Genomic DNA, 26,951 nt, shown 5'->3' on the forward strand with positions numbered 1-26,951 from the left:
GGAATGTGAAGTCAAGTGGGCCTTAGAAAGCATCGCTACAAACAAAGCTAGTGGAGGTGATGGAATTCCAGTTGAGCTATTCCAAATCCTGAAAGATGATGCTGTGAAAGTGCTGCACTCAATATGCCAGCAAACTTGGAAAACTCAGCAGTGGCCACAGGACTGGAAAAGGTTAGTTTTCATTCCAATCCCAAAGAAAGGCAATGCCAAAGAATGCTCAAACTACCACACAATTGCACTTATCTCACATGCTAGTAAAGTAATGCTCAAAATTCTCCAAGCCAGGCTTCAGCAATACATGAACCGTGAACTTCCAGATGTTCAAGCTGGTTTTAGAAAAGGCAGAGGAACCAGAGATCAAATTGTCAATATCCACAGGATCATGGAAAAAGCAAGACAATTCCAGAAAAACATCTATTTCTGCTTTACTGACTATGCCAAAGCCTTTGACTATGTGGATCACAATAAACTGTGGAAAATTCTGAAAGAGATGGGAATACCAGAGCACCTGACCTGCCTCTTGAGAAATTTGTATGCACGTCAGGAAGCAACAGTTAGAACTGGACATGGAACAACACACTGGTTCCAAATAGGAAAAGGAGTTCGTCAAGGCTGTATATTGTCACCCTGCTTATTTAACTTCTATGCAGAGTACATCATGAGAAATGCTGGGCTGGAAGAAGCACAAGCTGGAATCAAGATTGCCGGGAGAAATATCAATAAGCTCAGATATGCAGATGACACCACCCTTATGGCAGAAAGTGAAGAGGAACTCAAAAGCCTCTTGATGAAAGTGAAAGAGGAGAGTGAAAAAGTTGGCTTAAAGCTCAGCATTTAGAAAATAAAGATCATGGCATCCAGTCCCATCACTTCATGGGAAATATATGGGGAAACAGTGGAAACAGTGTTGGACTTCCTTTTTTTTGGACTCCAAAATCACTGCAAATGGTGACTGCAGCCATGAAATTAAAAGATGCTTACTCCTTGGAAGGTAAGTTATGACCAACCTAGATAGCACATTGAAAAGCAGAGACATGACTTTGCCAAGAAAGGTCCATCTAGTCAAGGCTATGGTTTTTCCTGTGGTCATGTATAGATGTGAGAGTTGGACTGTGAAGAAGGCTCAGCGCCAAAAAATTGATGCTTTTGAACTGTGGTGTTGGAGAAGACTCTTGAGAGTCCCTTGCGCTGCAAGGAGTTCCAACCAGTCCATTCTGAAGGAGATCAGCCCTGGGATTTCTTTGGAAGGAATGATGCTAAAGCTGAAACTCCAGTACTTTGGTCACCTCATGTGAAGAGCTGTGTCATTGGAAAAGACTCTGATGCTGGGAGGGATTGGGGGCAGGAGGAGAAGGGGACGACAGAGGATGAGATGGCTAGATGGCATCACTGACTCAATGGACGTGAGTCTGAGTGAACTCCGGGAGTTGGTGTTGGACAGGGAGCCCTGGCGTGCTGCAAGTCATGAGGTCGTAAAGAGTTGGACACGACTGTGGGACTGAACTGAACTGAACTGAACTGAGGGGGTCCATTCTTCCCTGCACCCTTTTTGGCTGTTGCTTGATAAGAAGAGTGGTATTTAAATAAGGATAATTCGTAAAGTTTCCAACCTCATAAATTCAGGTCAGAAAAAATTATAACGTGTCTGGTCTTTGGTGTATTGAAAATCATTAACTCAGAGCTGAGATAATGACAACAGAAGTTCAATATATAACTGAAACCCTTCATGTTGTTTTTATAAGTAACCCTGCATGATCAAGAAGTTCCCCTGGAGTTCTCCTGAACTATAATTGAAGATATTTGTTTAAACAACTTTGGTCATATTCTAATAATATAATTTCCTTTAATGAATTATGAACATCTAGGCTTGGGCTTCCTTGGTTGCTCATCTGATAAAGAACCCACCTGTAATGCGGGAGACATGGGTTTGATCCCTGGGTTGGGAAGATCTCCTGGAGAAGGGAACGGCTACCCACTCCAGTATTCTGGCCTGAAGAATACCATGGACTGTGTAGTCCTTGGGGTCGCAAAGAGTCAGGACACTACTGAGCAGCTTTCACTTTCATGCTTGGACTAAACTCATCTGGAGCCGGTTGTAGGCCATCAATCGTAATTCTAAGAAGGATTCTCATGAAAATAGTCCTTCCATGTGTATAATATAATATAGATAATGTGATAACCATATTCTGTAATAACCACTTACTGTTTTTCCTTTAATAGTGCACTTTATGGCACAAAAGTCAAATTGCTTTTTTGTGACCAACTTTTATTTTCTCAGCCATATTCTAGTACTGATGTTCTCCTTCATACTGACATATAGGACTCCTGTCCTATGCAGTTAACTGTGCAATTTGATCAGACTGAAGAGATAATTGAGGATCCACTAGCCTCAAACCTTCCATGAAGTTAGCACAGTGTCACCTTTGATATTCAGTGGGAGACAACTCAGCCCATCAATATTCAATATTGCCATTTTGGTTTTGAAACTGTAGGTATGACCTCATGCTCTACTGCACAGATAATCTACTTGAGAATATGTTTATTTTCAGAAATAAGATTAGTGATGGGTAATCTTATTTGGGTTATGGTAAGATGGGTAATCAGTAAAGTCATCACTAAAGTAGAGGCTATAGATAGTCGCTTTTGGAAGGTTTATGTGATTTTTTTCTTGAGATAACATTTCTATGAGCATTTAGAACATAATGGCTATTTGAGTACAGCACTAGCACTTGATGTAAAATATTAATGGTAAGACACAATGATTTGTATATACCAAAACATGGAAGAAACTTTGAATTAAATTGAAAGGATTTGAATTCTATTCATTCTCTAGCTATTATTTTTTAATAGATTCTCACATTTATCTCACAGAAATAAGATGTTGGATTCTAGAGTAAAGTGAAGAATTCTAGAATTCTTTGTCATTGTAGCAATGAAATATAAAAAAAGAAAAGTAAAATTATTATGATGCCTCATGGTATCATGATGGTGGTTGTGGTTTAATCACAAAACAGTGTCTGACTCTGCAACCCCATGGACTGTAGGCAACCAGGCTTCTCTGTCCATGTGATTTTTCAGGCAAGGATACTGGAGTAGGTTACCATTTCCTTTTCCAAGGGATCTTCCCGGCCCAGGGATCAACACTTGTTTTCTGCATTGCAGGCAGTTTCTTTACCAACTGAGCCACCAGAGAAGCCCTTGGTATCATAAAATAAGGCTAAATTACTTGTTCTGTACTAAAGGAGGATACAGTAACAAAGTCCAGCACTTCTATATAATATTAGCAGCTCATAGTAGGATTTAACAATATTGATTGATCCCTAATGTCCCTAAAAGTGCATTTTCAAGATATAAAAGTATTTCAATATAGTTAATTTCCAGAAATGAATATTCTCCTTAATGAGTTAATGCTTTATCATCACCAGAATTTAGTGATTTAGCTAGTTTCTCTATTTTTTGTAAATATTTTTGTCTGAACTTTCTAAGGCATCTCCCCTTTATTGACAGTTAATAAGCACTTTAGGAGGTATGATAATAAGCAATTTTTTTTAAATTGTATATTAGCTTTCTATATATTCCCGTTCAAAAAGTGATAAATTAAGATGTGTTACTTGAGTTATAGGTGGTTGAATTAATTGAATCATGGCTATGTTAGTAAGTTTTTGAATGGCCAAGGGAAAAAAGCTGAAGTGATTAGCTTCCTTTTGTAAGGTGTGCTTATTAAGGGAAGAAAATACTTCTGCTACCCAGACACACAGACACATTTCTACACAAACAAGATGATTTTATTTAAATTAAGAAAAACTCAATTCAAATTGGCTAAAGCTAAAGGAAGGAATTAGATGTCTGACATACGTAGACTTCCAAAGACAGAGGCTTGCTTCAGACCTAAAAAGGAAGTGTTCATTTGTATTATCAAGGCTCTATCTCACTCATCCAGAAGCTCAGCTTGCTTGTGATTGACTCCTGTTTCATGACTTCCTCCACATGCAGCGAGATGATCACTGGCATCTCCAAACATAAGTTTTTCATGGAGCTCAAGTTCTCTTCAAAAGAATTTCTTTCTGTCTGCCGGGAGCCGGCATATTGCATATTGAGTGCAGCACTTTCCACAGCATCATCTTTCAGGATCTGGAATAGCTCAACTGGAATTCTGTCACTGCCGGGAGCCAGCGTGAGGAGCTCTACCCATGACAAAGGTCATGAGGAAGGAGGCTCGGCATACACAAAGGCGGGATCGAGCCTCAGGAGTCCCCCTGGAAATTCTCGAGCATTTACACCCAAAACCAGAGTCTGCCTACTTTCTGCTTTGTGCTTTCACCTACACCTCTGACTTTACGGGGGGCTGTCCCCCGCTACCTCTCTGAAAAAAGAGTTAGCTTACAGCTCCAGTTAATAATTCCTGGGTGTGACAGTGTTTCAACCTACAAACTCCTTTGGAAATCCTCTAGCCTGCCTGAATAGGTTTTTCTGGCCACATGTGATTGTTCAGAGCCTCCCAACTGTGAGAGGCAGGAGATGTTCTGAACTGTCTAAACACAGATTCTTTTGAGTAGTTAAAAGATTGATTTTAGAAATTGTATTGGTGAAGGGATTTTCACTTGTTGGGCCAATGTTTGCTGCTAAGTTTCCATATCCCTTACCTGCTGTGTCCCTGGCCGTGTATTGATTAATATAATTGTAGTAGCTTTAATGTTTGTAGTAGCTTTAATGTTTGTAACCTGGGACCCTTGAGTTAATTCTTTTTCTTGTTATAGCCCACCACACCTTTGCTCTGTAGGAATGCAACTTTATCTAATGCTTTTGGAGGGTGGCTCCTGACCAATCACCTTTAGAGAAAAATAAGTTTTCTGAAGAAAGGGTCTTAAAATGTTAACAGGCCTCTGGGCCAGAAGATGATGCAAATCACCTAAGCTTTTGCATATGGTAAGCTTGCAGGAAGAAAGCCTGGCTTGCTGCATGACTCTACCCCTTCCCCCATTATCCTCTATGCATAACTTAAGGTATAAAAACTGCTTGGGAAAATAAAGTGCGGGCCTTGTTCACCGAAACTTGATCTCACCATGTCATTCTTTCTCTTACCTTCTGGCTGAATTATTCAGCCTCTTTCTCCACTAAATTTCCTCACTGAGCTATCCTTATTTCAGCCTCTTTTCTTCACTGAATTTTCCTTCTGAGCTATCCTCATTCTATTACTCTTTATATCTTTGATAAATATTTAAATAAATAGGTCGCCTATGCCATCTCTCCTTCGAATACCCTGAATCAGCCGGGGCTGGACCCTGGCATCTGTCTATTAACTCTAGCAAGTTCCAGGGAAAATTGTAATAGGATCTTCTGATATATTTGATAGAACTGTCCGAGTAACCAAGTTCAGTTCAGTTGCTCAGTCATGTCCGACACTTTGCAACCCCATGGACTGCAGCAGGCCAGGCCTCCCTGTCCATAACCAACTCCCGGAGTTTACTCAAACTCATGTCCATTGAGTCCGTGATGCCATCCAACCATCTCATCCTCTGTTGTCCCCTTCTCCTCCTGCCCTCAATCTTTCCCAGCATCAGGGTCTTTTCAAATGAGTCAGCTCTTCGCATCAGGTGGCCAAAATATTGGAGTTTCAGCTTCAGCATCAGTCCTTCCAATGAATATTCAGGACTGATTTCCTTTAGGATGGACTGGTTGGATCTCCTTGCAGTCTAAGGGCCTCTCAAGAGTCTTCTCCAAAGCCATAGTTCAAAAGCATCAATTCTTTGGTGCTCAACTTTCTTCATGATCCAACTCACATCTATACATGACCACTGGAAAAACCATAGCCTTGACTAGACGGACCTTTCTTGGCAAAGTAATGTCTCTGCTTTTGAATATGCTGTCTAGGTTGGTCATAACTTTCCTTCCAAGGAGTAAGTGCCTTTTAATTTCATGGCTGCAATAACCATCTGCAGTGATTGTGCAGCCCCAAGAAATAAAGTCTGTCACTGTTTCCACCATTTCCCCATCTATTTGCCATGAATTGACGGGACCTGATGCCATCTTAGTTTTATGAATGCTGAGCTTTAAGCCAACTTTTTCAGTCTCCTCTTTTACTTTCAGCAAGAGGCTCTTTAGTTCTTCTTTACTTTCTGCCATAAGTGTGGTGTCATCTGCATATCTGAGGTTATTGATATTTCTCCCAGCAATCAAACTCTATACTTTTACTTTATAAATATTTTCACTTTTATGACAACTTTAACTTTTCATAGATAACTATAATATAAATGCCAAGTACCTCTAAATTATGCTAATAGTGCTTTGCTATTCTTTGAGTGTAAAGCTAAATTCTAATTTTTTCAAATTCTTTTGATTAAGACTGCAAACATAAAAGTGGGATAAATCTGCCAAAAATGAACAATTTGCACAAAGAGTTCAGACTTTTCAGCTGACAGCATTTTAGCACACAGAGGGGTGTTGTCAAAATTTCGCTACAGGCAGTTTCATTCTATACAATGATATAGTTTAGAGTTTATGAAAAGAATTACGTGGTAAAATTCACTGTCGTCATCCTTGGAGACTATCCATACCCTTTTATTTCTTGGTGTAAAAATCTAGTCTTATCATATTTGAAGCACTCTGGTCCCACTATTGGAAGCCTATACATGGAATACCTTTTGCACAGAAATTTCTGAATTCATGTCTTTCGTGGGTGTATATTGATCTCCAACAACTAACTGAACATGCTGGCAGGTCCTGCTGGGCTCTCTTCATGATCGATCCTCTCACAGATTCCATGGATTAATGAAAAGAGAGGAAAACAGTTCTGAGCTAATTGGCCTGATTGTGGGGAAAATAAGCATCTCCTTATTTCTTTTCTTTGGAGAAAAAAAACTAATTTTATGATCAAAGTGAAAGTAAAGTCTCTCAGTTGTTTCCGACTCTGAGACCCCATGGCCTGTAGCCTGCCAAGCCCCTCTGTCCATGGAATTCTCCAGGCCAGAATATTGGAATGGGTAGCCATTCCCTTTTCCAGGGGATCTTCCCAACCCAGAGATCAAACCCAGGTCTCCCTCACTGCAGGGGGACTCTTAACCCTCTGAGCCTCCTCTTCCTGACACAGAAATTGAACCTGGGTCTCCTGCAGTGCAGGCAGATTCTTACTGCTGAGCCACCAGGGAAGCAACTATATCATTACACATATAAAGAACTTCTTTGATCCTGGACCTATAATTAATATATTTGAATTTTCAACTCCTTTCAATTCAGAAATAACTTGTGGTAAATTTCTTATACTACAGTATCCAAATTCTCATTCTAATTCTCCTATAGGTATGCCTTCTCTAATTTTTACTGACTCAGGAGCTGTGAGGAAAAATGCCTGAAGGGCATCATTTGAGAGTAACACATGCTCAGTAGCTTTTACTTGGAGACCTGTGCTATCTCACTTCTCCATTTATAGCATTTATTCAACCAAATCCAGGCTGCTCCTCTTCATATTCTGTACCCTTCCATGGCGACCAGGGCTAAGGGCAAAGTGTAAGCATTTTTTGCCATCCACCTATGAACTTTTTTTTCAAGTACATTTAACGTGCTTTATCGTTCTACTTTGTGAATAAGTGTTGCTGTATATTTTCTATTAGAGGGGAGGAAAAGAAAATTTAACATGTTATGTTTTTCTTAGCATGCTAGGATAATCTTTGAAGCAGAACTCTAAAAATACAAGCACAGCAGGCCATCTTCCTGGCTCTGTACTCCAGGGAACAAACTTCTTTATTGTGAAGACCCTAATCTATACTTTTCTTGTTGTTGCTTGCTTCTGTGATTCTAGAAGCAAATTTTCATTTGCTAGTTCTCATTTGAAGTAATTCGAATAACACTTTTCAGGCACCATAACCCTTTATTTTTGGGGGCTCCAAAATCACGGCAGATGGTGACTGCAACCATGAAATTAAAAGACAATTACTCCTTGGAAGGAAAGTTATGACCAGCCTAGATAGCATATTGAAAAGCAGAGACATTACTTTGCCAACAAAGGTCCGTCTAGTCAAGGCTATGGTTTTTCCTGTGGTCATGTATGGATGTGAGAGTTGGGCTGTGAAGAAAGCTGAGCACCAAAGAATTGATGCTTTTGAATTGTGGTGTTGGAGAAGACTCTTGAGAGTCCCTTGGACTGCAAGGAGATCCAACCAATCCATTCTGAAGGAGATCAGCCCTGGGATTTTTTTGGAAGGAATGATGCTAAAGCTGAAACTCCAGTACTTTGGCCACCTCTTGCGAAGAGTTGACTCATTGGAAAGACTCTGATGCTGGGAGGGATTGGGGGGCAGGAGGAGAAGGGGACAACAGAGGATGAGATGGCTGGATGGCATCACTGACTCTATGGACGTGAATTTGAGTGAACTCCAGGAGTTGGTGTTGGACAGGGAGGCCTGGCGTGCTACGATTCATGGGGTCGCAAAGAGTCGGACACAACTGAGCGACTAAACTGAACTGAACTGAACCTTTTCTCCTAAATACACAGTTCTAGTCTTTCCTTTATGGCATTAAATATGTTCAATTCATTAAATACAGATTAATAAATAGAATTATAGTGTCAATTTATCTAATTTTTTACAATTTATTGTAATTATGTAATTGTCACCTACTTAATAAATGTTTTGAGGGGAGTAAAATTGATAAAGTTACAATAGAAGGTTTTTTTCCCCTGCTTTTTATTTTGTGTTGGGTTATAGCCAATTAACAATATTGTGACATTTTCATGTGAACAGCTAGGAACTCAGTCAGACACGTACATGTATCCATTCTCTCCAAACAGAAGAGTGTTTTTAAAAAGATCTACTTTACATAAACACATTGGGTTAAAGTCTGTATTTGGAGAATTGCCGTGTATCTCATTTGGTAGAGACATCTTCAAGAGCCCCATAAATGTTTTCTGGTAGAAATGGACAAGATGAGAGAGGTGAAATAGTTATAAATTTGTAACACTTTTTAATTAAGCAAAATTAGTTGCACTGTGAATTTATTTCCATATGTGATGGAAATTTTCCCAGAGTTTTACTATTTGCCTTGTTTATGATTTGAAGTGTAGTGTTTTTAACATTCATCTTAATTGTCTATGTCTTTATTGTGAATTTTCACCAGATGAGACTGGGTGCATTTATGGCCATAAATGAATTTTCATCAGAAATGCATTGACAATGGCACCCACTCCAGTACTCTTGCCTGGAAAATCCCATGGACGGAAGAGCCTGGTGGGCTGCAGACCATGGGGTCGCAAAGAGTCGGACAGGACTGAGAGACTTCACTTTCACTTTTCCCTTTCATGCATTGGAGAAGGAAATGGCAACCCACTCCAGTGTTCTTGCCTGGAGAATCCCAGGGACGGGGGAGCCTGGTGGGCCCCTGTCTATGGGGTCGCACAAAGTCAGACACGACTGAAGCGACTTAGCAGCGGTAGCAGCAAGACATTCAAGTGAGTCCTAGAACAGCACAGAAGACATGGAAACTGAAGTTGTTATCCTTCCAGCTCTCATGGAGTCTTATACCTGGATTGTCCTATGTAAAGTCTTTGTGTGTTCAGTGAGCTTACTCTTCCAGTAAAGGCAGGGAAGCCTGGTGTGCTGCAGTCCATGGGGTCACAAAGAGACATGATTGAGCAACTGAACAACAAGGCAAATTAGAGAAGTGAAAGGGTGTTTCAGTTTAATATTTATAAAATTTTAACAAATGTTTAAACAAGTTTAGAAATCCTAGAATAATTTGAGGGTGTGTGTTTATGTGTGCATGTGACGATAAATATAAATATGCACACAATTGCTACTCATATTTTCCCACATAGCACACAACTTCTGGAGAACATACATTTATAAATATTATGTAAGTTTTCATTACATAAAATGAGTATAAAGCCAACATCATCTTTTTTATTCTTTAGAATTTGATACCTAGGCTGCATGTTGAAAATCAGGTTAAATAATTGTTATCTTTTTGATATTGTTTTGATAGTTGAATTTAATTATAAGAAAATAAGTGGATTCAAGAGATGAACAGACTATGCCCTTTATGCATTTCTTGCCATAAATCAGATGCCATGGAAAACACCTCTTCTTCTCTCTCTTAAAAAGCACTTTTAAATATTGTGAATCATATTTCCAAATATCATAAGAGAATTAGGAGAGTGAACATGACAATTTTAGTCTTACAGAGTCACAGTATCTGCCTTGTGCTGGTCCCCTGCCAGTCTTTCCTGAGTCACCCGGGGAGATTTTACTTGTTAATAATCAAGGTCATTTTTGTCTTTCTTATAGATGCAATTAATAAATATGTGTTGAACAATTACTCTGAGACACACACATATTTATTGGGCTCCCTTTACCTTAACAAGTTGATTTTTCACTTAAATCCCATAGTTTTTACCTCTGATTATAGATTTAAAGAGTTAACAGTTTACTTATTTCCAACACTTGGTATCAGTCATATGAGTGAAAGTCACTTAGTCATGTCCAACTCTTTGTGACCCCATGGACTATACAGTCCATGGAGTTCTCCAAACCAGAATACTAGAGTGGGTAGCCTTTCCCTTTTCCAGGGGATCTTCCCAACCCGAGGATCGAACCCAGGTCTCCTGCATTACAGGCAGATTCTTTACCAGCTGAGCCAAAAGGTATAGTAGGCATTCATTAAATATTTGTCCTAATGAATAAATGAGTTATTGAGGATATTAATGAGAGCTACTCACCATTTCTTTTTATTTTGCCATTATTTAAGATAAAGAGTTATTTTACTCAGTTTTTGCAAGTTCCATGATCAATAACTGGTATAAAACTAACATTTGGTATTTTATTTTAAAAATTTACAAACTCTTGGACAATGATATATCATCAAGAATATCATAATCACTTTATTACCACAATGCTGCACAAAATTATATTCTTAACATGCCAAATATATCTAATAATAACAAGAAATTCAGCAGATACATAATAGCCCACATTTTAATATCCCACTGCACAATTAGATTCTGAATGTTGGAAAACATGACAAAGAATGATTCCAGTTTAATCCAAAATTTTCATGTCTTAATTTCCTCCTCGTCAAAATTAGATAATAAAAAAGCAATTTTAAAAAATAAATTATTTTTCATTACTTACACTTATCATTTATATTGACTGATGAATTAGGTATCAGAAAATCACCACACAACAATGAAATAAGCCAAAAGGAAGTAGTTATTAAAGGGGTAGGAGTGGTAAAGAAATGTGTGTTTAATGAACCTTGATTCTATACTAGACACTAGTCATCTTTATGTCACTATTGATTTCATTCTCACTGTAAATCTGTGACCTAGATAATTTTGTGAAAGTGGATTGACTCCATGTCTCCCTTTTATATAAAACTTAATTTTCCTATAATGCCGCATTCCTGGCATTATTTTGTCCAGCCAAGTTTCTACACTTTCTCCATTCTCTGTCATAAAAATAAGAGAAATAAAGGAGGAGAGAGGATGAGTCAGCAAAGCACAGAGAATTTTTAGGGCTGTCAGTTCAGTTCAGTCACTCAGTCGTGTCCGACTCTTTGTGACCCCATGAATTGCAACACGCCAGGCCTCCCTGTCCATCACCAACTCCCGGAGTTCACTCAAACTCATATCCATTGAGTCAGTGATGCCATCTAGCTATCTCATCCTCTGTTGTCCCCTTCTCCTCCTGCCCCCAATCCCTCCCAGCATCAGAGTCTTTGCCAATGAGTCAACTCTTTGCATGAGGTGGCCAAAGTACTGGAGTTTCAGCTTTAGCATCATTCCTTCCAAAGAACACCCAGGACTTAGAATGGACTGGTTGGATCTCCTTGCAGTCCAAGGGACTCTCAAAAGTCTTCTCCAACACCACAGTTCAAAAGCATCAATTCTTCAGCGCTCAGCTTTCTTCACAGTCCAACTCTCACATCCATACATGACTACTGGAAAAACCATAGCCTTGACTAGATGGACCTTTGTTGGCAAAGTAATGTCTCTGCTTTTCAATATGCTGTCTAGATTGGTCATAACTTTCCTTCCAAAGAGTAAGCATCTTTTAATTTCATAGCTGCAATCACCATCTGCATAGGAATCTGGAATGTTAGGTCCATGAATCAAGGCAAATTGGAAGTGGTCAAACAGGAGATGGCAAGAGTGAACGTCCACATTCTAGTAATCAGCAAACTAAAATGGACTGGAATGGTTGAATTTAACACAGATGACCATTATATCTACTACTGCAGGCAGGAATCCCTTAGAAGAAATGGAGTAGCCATCATGCTCAACAAAAGAGTCTGAAATGTAGTACTTGGATACAATCTCAAAAATGAGACAATGATCTCTGTTCATTTCCAAGGCAAACCATTCAGTATCACAGTATTCCAAGTCTATGCCCCAACCAGTAATGCTGAAGAAGCTGAAGTTGAACAGTTCTATGAAGACCTACAAGACCTTTTAGAACTAACACCCAAAAAAGATGTCCTTTTCATTATAGGGGACTGGAATGCAAAAGTAGGAAGTCAAGAAACACCTGGAGTAACAGGCAAATTTGGCCTTGGAATACAGAATGAAGCAGGGCAAAGGCTAAAAGAGTTTTGCTAAGAGAATGCACTGGTCATAGCAAACATCCTCTTCCAACAACACAAGAGAAGACTCTAAACATGGACATCATCAGATGGTCAACACCAGAATCGGATTGATTATATTCTTTGCAGCCAAAGATGGAGAAGCTCTATACAGTCAGCAAAAGCAAGACTGGGAGCTGACTATGGCTCAGATCATGAACTCCTTATTGCCAAATTTAGGGCTGTGAAAATACTCATATGATACCATAATCATGGACTGATATCATTATACATTTGTCCAAATCTGTTGGCTAAACAACACCTAAAATGAGCCCTAATACTAAATGGACTTTGGGCAATTATAAAGTGACAGAGTCAGTTCATCAGTTGTAATAAATGTACCACTGTGGTGGGGAGCATGGATAATGGCTACACCTGTGTGGGACAGGATATATAGGAAATCTCTACCTCTTCCTTAATTTTGCTGTAAATTTTTAACTTTTGTAAAATTCCTCATTAAAAAATGATAAAAAGACAGAATACTAAAATTTGTATAATTATTATGCTATGTCTGGCTCTGCCCTTAACTAGAGGGTGACCTTAGGTGAGTCCTATATCTTCAGTTCAGTTGCCTAGTCATGTCCTGACTCTTTGAGACCCCATAGACTGCAGCACACCAGGCTTCCCCATTCATGCTATTTCCTCCTGTAAATCACAAGAGTTGGGCTAGATGATTTCCAAGGAAAGTATCCCATCTCTGATTTTTGTTTTGCCTAGTTTTGTATAGTTGTGTTTTATGCTTATCATTTATTTACAGTCATCAAGTTATGTTGCCTTGTGAAATGATCTCTTTTTTGATTAAAAGAACTTTGTCCTATCTATACTATTGGCTGTATTTTAGATGATTGTACATTCTTAATAATGTGATGCAGGAATTTATATGCATTATAAACATGTGGTTAAGCAGTTGAAGCTCTAGAACTGTCATTTAGAGCAGTCCTGACAAAATGCAGAATCTCAGTGTGTTATAATATGGCAGCAATTCAAATAAATAAATACATGGTAGATTGTGTATATGTGAGTGTATTATAAGGGCATAGAATAACTCCAGAATGATATACTAGATAAAAGAGATTGCCTGTGGGAAGTATCAATATGATTAATCCTATCATTTTATCGCAGTTAAATGTGTACCACATCCATGTATTAGCTATTCAAATAATTAGTTCATTAATATGAACGGAATGTGTTTAAGATATATATATATAAGGCTTCCCTGGTGAATCAGATGATAAAAAAGCTGCCTGCAGTGCAGGAGGTCTGGGTTTGATCCCTGGGTCAGAAAGATCCCCTGGAAAAGGGAATGGAGACCCACTCCAGTATTCTTTTCTAGAGAATCCCATGGGCAGAGCAGCCTGATGGGCTACAGTCCATGGCGTCTCAAAGAGTCAGACATGACTGAGCAACTAAGCACATCACTATTTATTGTATCGTGTCTTAGTTTTCTATCACTGATGGAACAAAGTACCACAAACTTAGAAGGATAAACAATGGTAATTTGTTATTTCTTTATATTTCTCTAAGATGGAAGTTTGACATAGGTCTTATTAGACTAAAAGTAGTTCTTTCTGTAGACTGTAAAGAATCTTTATGTTTATCAATTCTAGAAGCAGCCCTGATTCCTTGATTCAGGTCCCCTTCTTCCATCTTAAATGCCAGAAATGACTTATTTAGTGTTTCTCACATTGCATCAATCTGACTTACTCTTCTGCCTCCCTTTTTGACTTTCAAGAACTACTGACATAAGGATAATCTCTCTATCACCATCATAATCACATCTATAAAGTCCTTCCTGCCATATAAAATAACATATTCACAGATTCTGAAGATTAGGAGATAGGCATCTTTGAAGAGATGTTGTTCTATCTTCCATAAGCTATAAGCAGAGTATCTGAGGAGACTATAATTCCTAAATCAGAATTGCTCTGAAAGAGAAAAAGTCTTAGAAACAGCCTCTTGTATGGCCTGTGCTGATTGATCAACTGAAGTTTATGACCCCTGTTTTCATGCTAACATCACAATTCTGGTCATTAGGTTAGCCTATGTTTTTTTCCAATCTAGCTTTTCACAGTTCTGCACCCTGAACACATACTGTCAGTGGAATAGGTCTGAATATTACCTACTTCAATTGTATTTTCTTCTATGCAGAGCTTGGGGTTAGTACAATGATGATAAACTTTAGGAAAGAAAGAGTTGTGTATGGAGAGGAAGACTGCCTCAAAAGTCTTTTTTTCTAACTGTTGGATTCAAAATGATTCAAGGAGATCTGTGTTACTGAACCTTATCATTTTTAACACCTCCATTAAAATAAAATTAAAAATTCCAAGGGAAGACTAATACAGTTAACCCATTATTAAATAGTACATAATGTTTTGTCCATTGTTTGAGGAAAATAATTTTAGAATCCCAATTGTTCTGTGATTTAGTAATGTAAATACTTAGTTTTAGGTTAGCTTAGAAAAGGAGAACTAAAAATTTCAGAATTTTAGTGTATTTGCCTCTCTCCGCCCTCGTGGATATATTTATAGGATGTGGAGGCAGTAAGCTATATTCTAAGAACATGGTCTCTGGACTTGAAACCTGATTCCCACCCACACTGTTGTGTAACCTTTGAAAATACACTTAACCTTATAAAGCTTTAGTTACTGCATTTCTATAATAGGAAGCAACATTTACCTCACATGGTGCTTCTTGATATTAGTCTTGTAGAAAATAATCATTTTAATTAATATGTTCTTCAGTATTCAAAGTGTTCATTCCTTTTTGTTCTTATAAGACTATAAAAACTACTAACAGAGGACTGTAGTTTTTCTATAAAAACTAGAAATTCAGGAAAGAGAAATGCTCTGATTCATTTTCCTTTTTTTATTCTCTTTCTAGTTTATTTTTGTAAACCTTGCTACAATAGGTTTTTGAGACTTCAAGGAATAATTTTGAAGTGATGCCTCCAAAATTCAGTGTTTGTCATTTTAACCACCAAGTCTATTTTTCACACTTGTGAAAGAACGGGAAGCATTTGTATGGTTTTGTAAAATAGATTCCCCCTCTATATCTGTGAGCACCTGAAATTCATCATCAATATAAAACATTCCTCCATCCAATACAATTTCAAACCTACAACCAATGAGGTATTTTGCAGGCCGACAGGTTTCATTTCTCTCGGATATGAAAGGCAATTCTTCCTGAAAATTGCTCCATTGAATTTTACATTGAATTCCTTTCACAGTGTATCTTCTTAATTTTTAGGTATCATAATGGTATTGTGGTTGTTTTAAAGAACTCTTATTTTAAAGACACATACTCAAGTAATTTACAGATGAAATATGATATTTGGGGTTTGCATCCCATATTCTGGGTGGGATGGGGAAAGAGGCTTGGGAGGAGACCAGTGAAACAATATAGGCCATGATATCGGAAACAACATTGCCTCCAAAAATATGACTCAGGGAATTGACCATTGTAAGACAAAAAGGTATGAACTTGGAGCAGTTAGTGAAGAAGTAACAAGGCTTGTTTATGCAGCTTTCTCAGCCCTGTCTCTGGGACAGTGATGCCTTCTGTCCTCCTGGTGCAGAGAGGATACCTTTCGCATGGGAGATTTATGTCCTGCTTTCAGGGAGACCAAGAAGGGCCAGAGTATCTTTATGTATCATTTGTTTCTCAAGTAACTTTAATTCAGATAAATCAGAGTGGCATGCTTTGGGGTGGTATAGTCTATTCTCCTTCACATGTATTTTTTAATTCTTTCCTTTTTAATACATTTTTGAATTTTTATATTATTTTAATTGGCTTTTTCTGTCTACCCTCCTTTGTGGATTCCTGTCCTGTATCCCTCCCACTCATTTTATTGGCAGGCGTTACCTCATATCCTTCCTTCTACTGCCGGGTGCCTGCCATGCTCATTAACTACATTGCTACTTGCTGTTCCCTCAGTCTCATCTTTCTTCAGATCCTGTTCTTCCCTCACTTCACTTTCTTCAGTCCAGTGCTATTGTTGTGCTCTGACTCTCACCTCTATCTGGGTACGTATCATACTTCACTGCACTTACCTAAACATGTGTTCAAGCTGCAATCTTTTTATTGAATCATTCTAGTTTCTTGTTTCTATGGTTACTGTTAATACTGATCACAGAATGGGATCGGGTAATGAAGAAATATTTGCTGGATGAAATACACACCAAACATAAACAAAACGCACAGAAGTTACCTTCAAATTACTCTATTTGTTTTCTGTGTGGCAAGTGATATCTACAGAGAATCCCATCAATGACCTTTGAGCCTCCTTCAATGACTTTATATCCTCAATAAATGTAGTTGTTTCTCTGTTACCTCATATGTTAGTAAAGTCACTGAAAATAGGTGTGAGTAATTGGATGAAGGGGGGAATGGAAGCCAGAGTGAAAAATAGTCATTAAATTGGCAAATTTACAACTCTTTTCTTCGGTAATTACCTTTGATTGGTGTTACATCTTCACCTGAAAGCTAGCTTTTTGAATGCCAGACAGTTATAGTCAGACTATATGAAGACAGAAAAGCAAGCTGTTGTAATACTAGGCACACCCAGTTTTCCATCAGCACATACAACACACTGATCTCTGCTATTTTTTTTTTTAATCAGTAGCTGAGATTATTTTCAACAACAACAAAAAAATTAAGCTCTTTTTTGAGGAGGCTCATCTACTTTCAGAGTATTTGAAAAACTTAGAAAAAACCTCATATGCCATTCTTGAAGGCAGTGTAGTGTGTGTCGCCCCCCTCCCCCCTTTCACGGGTCACTTCTCGTGGTGCTGGGCCTTGCATAACTCAGTGAAGCTGTGAGCCATATCGAGCAGGGCCATCCAAGACAGGTCAAAGTGAAGAGTTCTAACAAATGTGCTCCACCAGAGGAGGAAATGGCAACCCACTACAGTATTCTTGCCTCAGGAACCCCATGAACAATATGAAAAGACAAAAAGATACAACACCGGAGATGAGCACCTCAGGTCAGGAAGTGTCCACTGTGCTACTGGGGAAGAGCAGAGGACAGTTACTATAATAGCTCCAAAAAGAATGAAGAGGCCAAGGTGGAAATGACACTCAGTTGTGCATGTGTCTGGTGGTGAAAAAGCTGGCTTGAAATTCAACATTCAAAAAACTAAGATTATGACATCCCATCTCATCACTCATGGCGAGTAGAAGGGGAAAAAGTGGATGCAGTAACAGATTTTATTTTCTTGGGTTCCAGAATCACTGTGGATGGTGACTGCAGCCATGAAAGTAAAAGATGCTTCCTCTTTAGAAGGAAAGCTATGACAAACCCAGACAGCATATTAAAAAGTACAGACATCACTTTGCCGACAAGGGTGCATATAGTCAAAGCTGTGATTTTTTCCAGTAGTCATGTATGGAGGTGAAGGTTGGACCATAAACAAGGCTGACCACAGAGGAATTGATGCTTTTGAACTGTGGTATTGTAGAAGACTCTTGAGAGTCTTTTGGATTGCAAGGAGGTCAAACTAGTCAATCCTAAAGGAAATCAACCCTGAATATTAATTGGAAGGACTGTTGCTGAACCTTAAGCTCCAATACTTTGGCTACATTATGTGAAGAATTGTCTCGCTGGGAAAGACCCTGATTCTGGAAAAGATTGAGGGCAAAAAAGATGGGGCTGGTGGTGTATGAGATGGTTAGATAGCGTCACTAACTCAATAGACATGAATTTGAACAAACTCTGTGACGTAGTGGAGTTTAGGGAAGGCTGGCATGCTACAGTCCATGGGATCACAAAGAGCTGCACATGACTTAGTGACTGAACAACAATGATAGGTTCCCACCTTCCACATGGAATCATTATTATAGTAGGGCAGAGAAATGGAGAGGTATCACTTGCTATCATTCTAAAGCTTGTAAAAGGAAAATGAATCTCATTAAAAACCCCATGAACAAAAATATGAGATCTATATTATTGTTTGTAAGAAGGGTAAAATGTCATATCTCTAGAGGAAATAATTAAGTTCAGAAGTTGAAAATTTAAAGCAAACGAAAAGAAGGCATGAAATGTTCCTGGATGGCCATAAACTATTAAATTTGTTTACAGCACTGTATAGAAAATGAGGAAAATTTGATTTGAAAGTTGGTGTAACTGGAGAAACCAGTGGGGACTTTGTTATTAAACTGTGTTTTTATTTCAGGAACAAAGTTGTATTGCCAACTACATACTGCTGTATTTTATTTGTGTGCTCTTTTACTTATAAGTGACATTATTAATGTGTCTGTGTGTAAAATTTGAAATAAATATGTTAGGAAAACCATCTGATAGCAGCACATATTGGTCTTTCATTCTTAATTAATAGAAATAGATTTGGACTCATCCATATTTTTATCTTTTTACAATTTCCTATAAAAGTCAGATAGTATCTCTTGCCTTTTCTTGAACTTTTCAAATGCTATTCATAGAAATTAAATTAGGCCTTCCAGATCATTGTTTAAAATTGCAACCTGCCAGTCCCACTTCAGTTCCCCTTTAGCCTATTTTAATTTGTTTCCATTGCCTTCAGCATCTCACATATATAATATTTGTTGTATTAATTGCTTATTGCCTATATTCCCCTATGTAAGAGTGTGGATTATCATTTGTTATGTGCTACCTAAGAAGGCACCTGTCACATATTAGGGACTCCATTTATTTTGTGTGATGAATTAATGAATGAATGAATTTATAATAGTAATAATCATAAAGCTAAAAATTCTAAGCAATTTGCCACGCACCAAGCACTGTTCTAATTGCTGTAAGTGTGTTAGTTCCTCAGTCGTATCCAACCCTGTAACTCTGTGGACTGTAGTCAGCTAGGCTCCTCTGTCCATGGAATTCTCCATGTAAGAATACTAGAGTGGGTTACCAGTCCATTCTCCAGGGCACCTTCCCAACCCAGGGATCAAACCCTGGTCTCCTGCATTGAAGACAGATTCTTTACCATCTGAACCACCAGGGAAGCCCTATATGTATAAATTTAATTTTCAGAATACCCTATGAGCTCCGTGCTATTATAATCCCCCTTATCCAAATGAGGAAATTAAGGCACATAGAAGTTAAACAGCTCTATAGTTACTGGCTAATAACTTATGTTGTTAATAATTCTATGGCTCAAATGTGGCAGAATCCCAATACTATGATAGGCAGTTCTGTGTCCTGGGCATGATTTTACCTGTTACACTAAGCTGACTTTAGTTTACAGACCTAGCCAAATAGAAAAAAAAAAAAAAAAGTACATATTTTTGTAAATAAATAGTTTTCAACCCTTTAAGGTGTCTACACACCTGAAAGTTGATGACCCAAACACCTTGAGAATAATAGCTTGCTGAGACTTCAGAGGTAAGAGGGAGTTGAGGGCAGTTTTCTGCAGGCTACTGTATCCCCTTTATCACTGCTCCTCTAACATCACTCTTGACAACCACTGGTTTGATTTGGCTTTTGAAAGTCACCAATTTCTCAAGATGTCAGTTTTCTTATTCTAAAATGTTTGGGGCTATATGCTATCAAATGTCTTCAGACGTCCAAATTCTATGGTTCTAAAAATATATTTCTGTGTTCTGATGTGCAAGTAAGGTATTGACAGAAAGAGAGGGGAAAAGCCTTTTCCTGTACCTAGTGCTGGCCAAGTCTTTTCTATATTTGAACTTCAGTAGAAATCACACAGAATTCCTAAATGAGATGCAAATTAAATGAAAGTTGAAAGAGAGATTGAAGATAGAAAAAAAATGGCTTTTCCAAAATGCAAAATGGCCCTTCAGGTTCTGCTAACAAGCACCCTTAATTTTTCTATATTTTGGGCATGCCTAACACTGGATGGTTCATACATTTTCACTTCAGAATATAAGCTGCTCTTTCTTTTTCTTTTCCTGTGTATATGTGTACTTTTTGGCCAGATCATTTTTTCCTCTTCTCTGTCAATGTGGATGACCGAAATCTTGTTTCTATGTTTATTTGGTGAGATTATTCCCTTCCCAGTTGTCTTAATATTAATTATTTCAAGGTTTTATCAATCCTAATTTAACTACACTATCAGCTTAAAATGAACAAACAAGCAGAAGACCCTGAAAACCATCTCTGTGATAGGGGAACCCTAATGAAAAGTAAAATGGTACCTGTAGGCTCAGCGGTAAAGAATCCGCCTGCCAGTGCAGGAGACACAGGTTTAATCCCTAATCCAGGAAGATCCCCTAAAGAAGGAAATGGCTACCCACTCCAGTATTCTTGCCTTTGAAATCCTATGAACACAGGGGCCTGGGCACAGGGGGATATATCCACAGGATTGCAAAGAGTCAGATGCAACTTAGTGACTAATAACTGCTTCTTTAGAAATCATTTCCACAAAAGTTTAAAACATAGAATTTACTGTGTGACCCAGCAATTCCAATTCCAGGTATATATATTCAAGAAAATTGTAACATATGCCTACACAGAAGCTTGTAGATGAAGGTTCATAGCAGAATTTTTCATAATAGTCAAAAGGTGGAAATTATTCCCAAAGTCCATCAACTGATTAATGGATACAAAATATATGGTATGTTTTACAATGAAATATCTCCAATTTCCTTGAAGAGATCTCTAGTCTATGTACATACATATGTATACATAAATGCATATATATGATACCTTCATACAAATGACATCTTCATACAATGCCATCATACAATGCCATCTTCATACAAATGCATACAAATGTATTCATACAAATGCATACAAATGTATGCAGGTGAATCTTAACCTGGGAATATATTTCTTATAAGAAACAAAGATCACAGATCATAATCAAAATGCTATTTTAAGTGTATATAGCTCTAAGGATCTATTAAGGTAGAATCAATAACTAATTATAACAATGAAGGTCAAAAAATATAAGTGAAAGTCACCAAGAAAATTTAGAAATATTGTTAAAAATAGGGAAAATAGAATACTTGCACAATGAAATATTCTTATAAACAAAGTATAGACAACTTCAAAAATATTTTTATTAAAAAGCAATTCAAACAAAAGTCAATTTAAAATATATGAAGACAAACTATTTAGAATGTCTATTCTTCAAACTGTTTACAGAATTAATGTAATTCTTATAAACTTTCAGTATGATTTTTTTTTGCTTTGAAATTTAGAAAACTGCATTAAAATCAGAAGGAAAAATAATCAGATAATATCCTTTTTAATTTGGAAAAGTAAGGAGAATATCATATATTTAGATATACAAAGCTGTGGTTACAAGGATGAGGTGAAACTAGGTATCAGTTCAGTTCACCTTCTCAGTCCTGTCCGACTCTTTGATCCCATGGACTGCAGCACACCAGGCTTCCCTGTTCATCACCAACTCCTGGAGCTTGCTGATGCCATCTAACCATCTCATCCTCGGTCATCCCCTTTTCCTCCTACCTCCTAGTCTTTCCCAGCATCAGGGTCTTTTCCAATGAGTCAGTTCTTCACATCAGGTGGCCAAAGTATTGGATTTTCAGCTTTAACATCAGTCCTTCCAATGACTATGTAGGACTGATTTCCTTGAGGATTGACTGGTTTGATCTCCTTGCAGTCCAAGGGAGCCTCAAGAGTCTTCTAGAACACCACAGTTCAAAGGCATCAATCCTTCTGTGCTCAGCTTTTTTTATAGTCCAACTCTCACATCCACACATGACCACTGGAAAAACTACAGCTTTGACTAGATGGACCTTTGTTGGCATAGTGATGTCTCTGATTTTTAATATGCTCTCTAGGTTAGTCATAGCTTTTCTTGCAAGGAGCAAGTGTTTTTTAATTTCATGGCTGCAGTCATCATCTGCAGTGATTTCGGAGCCCCCCAAAATAAAGTCTGTCACTGTTTCCATTGTTTCCCCATCTATTTCTCATGAAGTGATGGGACTGGATGCCATGATCTTAGTTTTTTGAATGTTGAGTTTTAAGCCAACTCTTTCACTCTCCTCTTTCACTTTCATCAAGAGGCTCTTTAGTTCTTCACTTTCTGCCATAAGGATGATGTCATCTGTGTATCTGAGGTTATTGATATTTCTCCTGGCAATCTTGATTCCAGCTACTAGGTATAAGACTAGGTATAAGACTAAATTATGGAGGAAAATGTGTCAGATGTTTAAAAACATGTATTTGATATGCTTTTTACTCTCTTTGCTCTTTTTGAAGCTGACCACATTTTTCTTATTGAATATTATTCACCATAAATCCACGAGAAAATTTTATGGCAGTTAATTATGGTTTTAGCTGGTCCTGGGGTCATTATCTGACTGATGATGGGCAGGGCTGGAGCCTGGTATGTTTGGCCGCAGGGACCTATGGTCCCAGGTCTAGTGCCTGTGCACTGATATGAAGGACCATATCCTGGGCTGTCTGGTATACAGGGTGGTGTCCTGGGGAGGCTGTGGGCTCAGAGGATCTTAAGGCAGCCCCACCCAGTTAGTTACTTGTCCTGATGCATCCCAGTACTGGTGTAAACATGCTGGTGGTCAGGGCGAGGTCCCAGTGCTAAGAGACTTCAGGAAAGATTCCAAACTGGCGCTTACCAGTACCATTGTCCACGTGTAAGAATGACTGCCACCAGTGTCTATATCTTGACAGTGAGCTTGAGTTTCCTTCTGCCTCTTCTCAACGTTCTTCAAGGTGAGCTGGTGGGTCTGACCTAAAATTACTGCTTCTGCCTTGAGTCCTAGAATGTGAGAGACTGTGTGTGTGTCCTTTTAGAGGGGAGTTTCTCTTTCCCACAGCCCTCTGACATTAAGCCCCTACTGGCCTTCAAAACTAAAATTGTTCTAGGGGTTGGTACAATACTCTCAGACTGCGGAGCCTAATGTGGCGCTCAGACCTCTCACTCCTTGGAGAGAACCTGTGCAATTGTAATTACCCTACCCCTGCACTGCCTAAAATATGTGGGTGGAGCACTCTGAAGTTACATGATTATCCCAAGAGCAGAGGCAAATGTGCCATTTAAAGGGACCATTTACTTCAGTTTGAATATAGAGGTGACAGTTTCAAAGCAGTTACTTGTCAGAATTTAATCACTGAAATCTACACACATTACTTCCAGGTTTAGTATACTTTCTTTGAGAAACATAATACAGAAGAACAAACTTCAAATTTGTTTGTCAAATGCTTTTGTCAAAAGTCAAAATGCTGCTGGCCTTGCTCTTTGCCTATTAGTTACTTACATTTTTTATTTAAAATTTTTATTACATTTTTTATTTAAAAATATGTGCATACTTATATAGTACCTACCTTTGAAACCTTATAGTGATACTGGTTGCATAAAATGAGATGCTGTATGTATGAATACGTAGTGGCTGTTATGATATGTAGTAAAAGCCATGTTCCTTAGTTAGACATAAAATCAACACTTTTATATGCTGAGGTTATTTCGAACCAATATGAAATGACTCTTATTTTCATTTACATGATCAATAAAGTTTGAAACTGATTCATTTGTAACAACACAGGACCTTAAAAATAAAAATGTTTTTGCAACAAAGTATGTAACATAAGTAAACATCCGATGTTTTTATAATTAATATAATATGAAATTTTTAATATGCTCTATTACACATGAACTTGATAATAGTGCACAATTGCTCTCTTATTACTTTTATAATAGTCCTTTTAGTATTCCACTGAAACATGGCCAGTGAATGCACAATATTCTTAGCTACCATTATGAGGGGCTTTGTATATTACAACCTTTTCACTGTGTCTGCTGTTAGCTAGAAAAATGCTGGGAGCAACAGCAGCTACTATCAACAGGGAGCCATATTAATTATTTGAAATGTGCCTCATAAGAGGAATCAGCAGACTTTATTACAAGTCGAATATTACTTGAAACGGGAAGGTTATTCTAACTGTTACCATAATCTATATATCGTTAACTTTCCTTGTTTAGGAAAAGAGATTAACAACCCTGTAAAGTGCTTTAGTAAATGTATAAAATACAACTGCATATCCCTTGTAGAAAGAAAATGATGGGTTCTCTACTTGTACCCAATATTTTTTTCATATAAAGTGGCTTTAGTAATTGAACTCCGTAATTATACTTTCTTGCCTTAAAATTCAAATTGTTTACTGGATTATCAGTCTATAAGCTATAGCTACTTTGAGCATTAGAAAATCCTTTTGTTTTTAAGTTAGAATTGTTTTTTTTTTTTTTCCAGTCAGCAATTTGGTCTTCAAAGGAACTTTAACACTTTAACTCATACAACAGAAAGTGTATTACAAGTTTGTGTGTGAGCTGACAAAATACAAGAAACAGAATGAATCCATCTACCTGCTTTTTATATTGTGGGTAGTTATTATTTTTCCATCAAATACAATAAGCAAGTAGAAATAGTTTTTAAATAATAAGTAAAATGTTGAAAAGTAATAATAAATATAAAGTTAATTAGGATTGTAAATAAGTGCTATTAAAAGTGTTATCTGACATGGATGCCTGTCTGCAGATTGTTACTGATCTTCCTTGAAATAAGTGCCAAAATCAAAAGTCAGTGTTTAGAAACATTTAAAGCAAACAGAGTATTTAATGTCTCTTTAGAAATGAAAAATGGGGACTGTATTTTATATGTCTTGTTTTCAGTTTTTATATTTCATTTTTCTTGCCAGTCACTTTTATGGTGTTTTTCAAAGTGTCATTTCACAATAAACATGATTTAAAAGCAACAAGTTCAAAATTGGAGAAGGAAATGGCAACCCACTCCTATATTCTTGCCTGGGAAATCACATGGAGAAAGGAGCCTGGTGTGGTTGAGTCCATGGTGTCACAACAGAGTCAGACACTACTGGCAACTAAACAACAACAATAAAATTAGCTTAAGAAGGACTGTTTTAATTGGTTGACGTTTCGATGACGCATAATGTTTGCATTCTATAAGGCTATGAATTCAGTGTAAAGAGAGATGTGTGAAATCATAAAACTAACCAAAAAGTATAAAAACATTATTATAGTATTTTAACATTTATTTTTGGGTCCACAGGGCAGGCACATCATGGACAGGTATCATACATCTCTCCACCAATTCACCTTGACTCTGACCTGGAAAGACCCCCTGTTAGAGGTGAGTTGTTGTATTCTTTTTTTTATATATTATTATTTAAAGAAAAAGAGAGTCTATTCATTATTTGATGAAGACAATTAATTAAAGATGATTATAAATATGTATGTTACAGTGCAGTGCCTGTTTAAAAAAAACAGGAGGAAAATGGTTTGTAATGATAACAGAGAGTAAGTCTTATTTATAAAATAAGATGTGAAATATTTTTTTGAGAAATGCTTGTAAACCAAATAAAAGATGTGGCTCCATAGTGAAAGACTAGTTGAAAACCAGCCTAGATTTAAAGATTATTATATAATCATTTCCTTTTTTATTGGAACTTTCTTCTTCTACTATCTTTTTATATATTTTTTTTAGTAAATTAAGATGTCTTAAACTAAGTTACATTGACAAATTTATTTCCTTGCAAATTGATGTTTTATGTTTTATTTTTCTTTTAAAAAGTCATTTTAGTATTAATAACATTTATTTTTAAATTGTATAAATTTAAATTATATATTTAAATTGATGCCATATGTTTAAAGATTTTTAAAAATAACTAATCATACAAAACAGAAATTAAAAGTAACATTTATCTTATCTACAGAATTTATCTTTCTACTTTTAAAGGATTATTAATAAATTTTAATGTTGTATAATGTTTAATCTGATGTAATAATAGATACAACTTTTAGTTTCATGAATACCAAATATCCTAAGGTTATTTTTTTTATTTAAAGTAATACAGTATATTTTCTTATACTTTTAAAAATATGCAATAAAAATCACTAGATCTGTCTTTTATGAGCATGTTCTCCATACAGTTTCCTCTGCTAGGAGTCTCAATTTTTTCTTTGCTACCCGTTAAGTTTCTACCAGTGTTTCAATGCCCTGCTTTATCTTCAGTTTCTCTGTTAAGCCTTTGCTGACTATGTATTAGGCAGAAGCTAAGTGCATGCCTCTGTCCTCTGCGCCTGCCTCAGTTATTGTACCTAAAGCAGTGCATTTTATTTTTTCAGGCTAAATGTTTCCCTTTCTTTTTTGTAAGGTCCTTGAGGGCAAAAGTGTCATAATTATTATTTCTCCTCCAACCACTGGTCTGTGCTTGACACATAATGGGAAGTCATACAATGATTTCTGAATGTGACAACCTATATTGTGAAGGATGCATCCTCATTTTTTTAAAGAAGTAAGCTGAGCAGGAATAATAAGAAATTTCACAAAGAGGACACAGAATGTACCAAAATATGGGTTTGTAAAGGTTGTGATATTTTTAAGGAAATATGCTAGGTGCACAGTAAAAT

General features: G+C 37.3%; 1 protein-coding gene across 23 annotated transcripts in view; it reads left to right on the forward strand.

Annotated features, from left to right (window-relative positions):
* ADGRL3 (adhesion G protein-coupled receptor L3) overlaps positions 1–26,951 on the forward strand; it is a 945,175-nt gene that overhangs the window by 651,419 nt on the left and 266,805 nt on the right. For all 23 annotated transcript variants that reach the window (XM_027544604.1, XM_027544589.1, XM_027544593.1 and 20 more), the window contains one exon: positions 25,591–25,671. In XM_027544604.1, coding sequence (XP_027400405.1) covers positions 25,591–25,671 — 81 coding nt within the window. The remainder of the gene's footprint in view (positions 1–25,590; positions 25,672–26,951) is intronic.

Source organism: Bos indicus x Bos taurus, chromosome 6, assembly GCF_003369695.1.
Source record: "Bos indicus x Bos taurus breed Angus x Brahman F1 hybrid chromosome 6, Bos_hybrid_MaternalHap_v2.0, whole genome shotgun sequence".
NCBI lineage: Eukaryota > Metazoa > Chordata > Mammalia > Artiodactyla > Bovidae > Bos > Bos indicus x Bos taurus.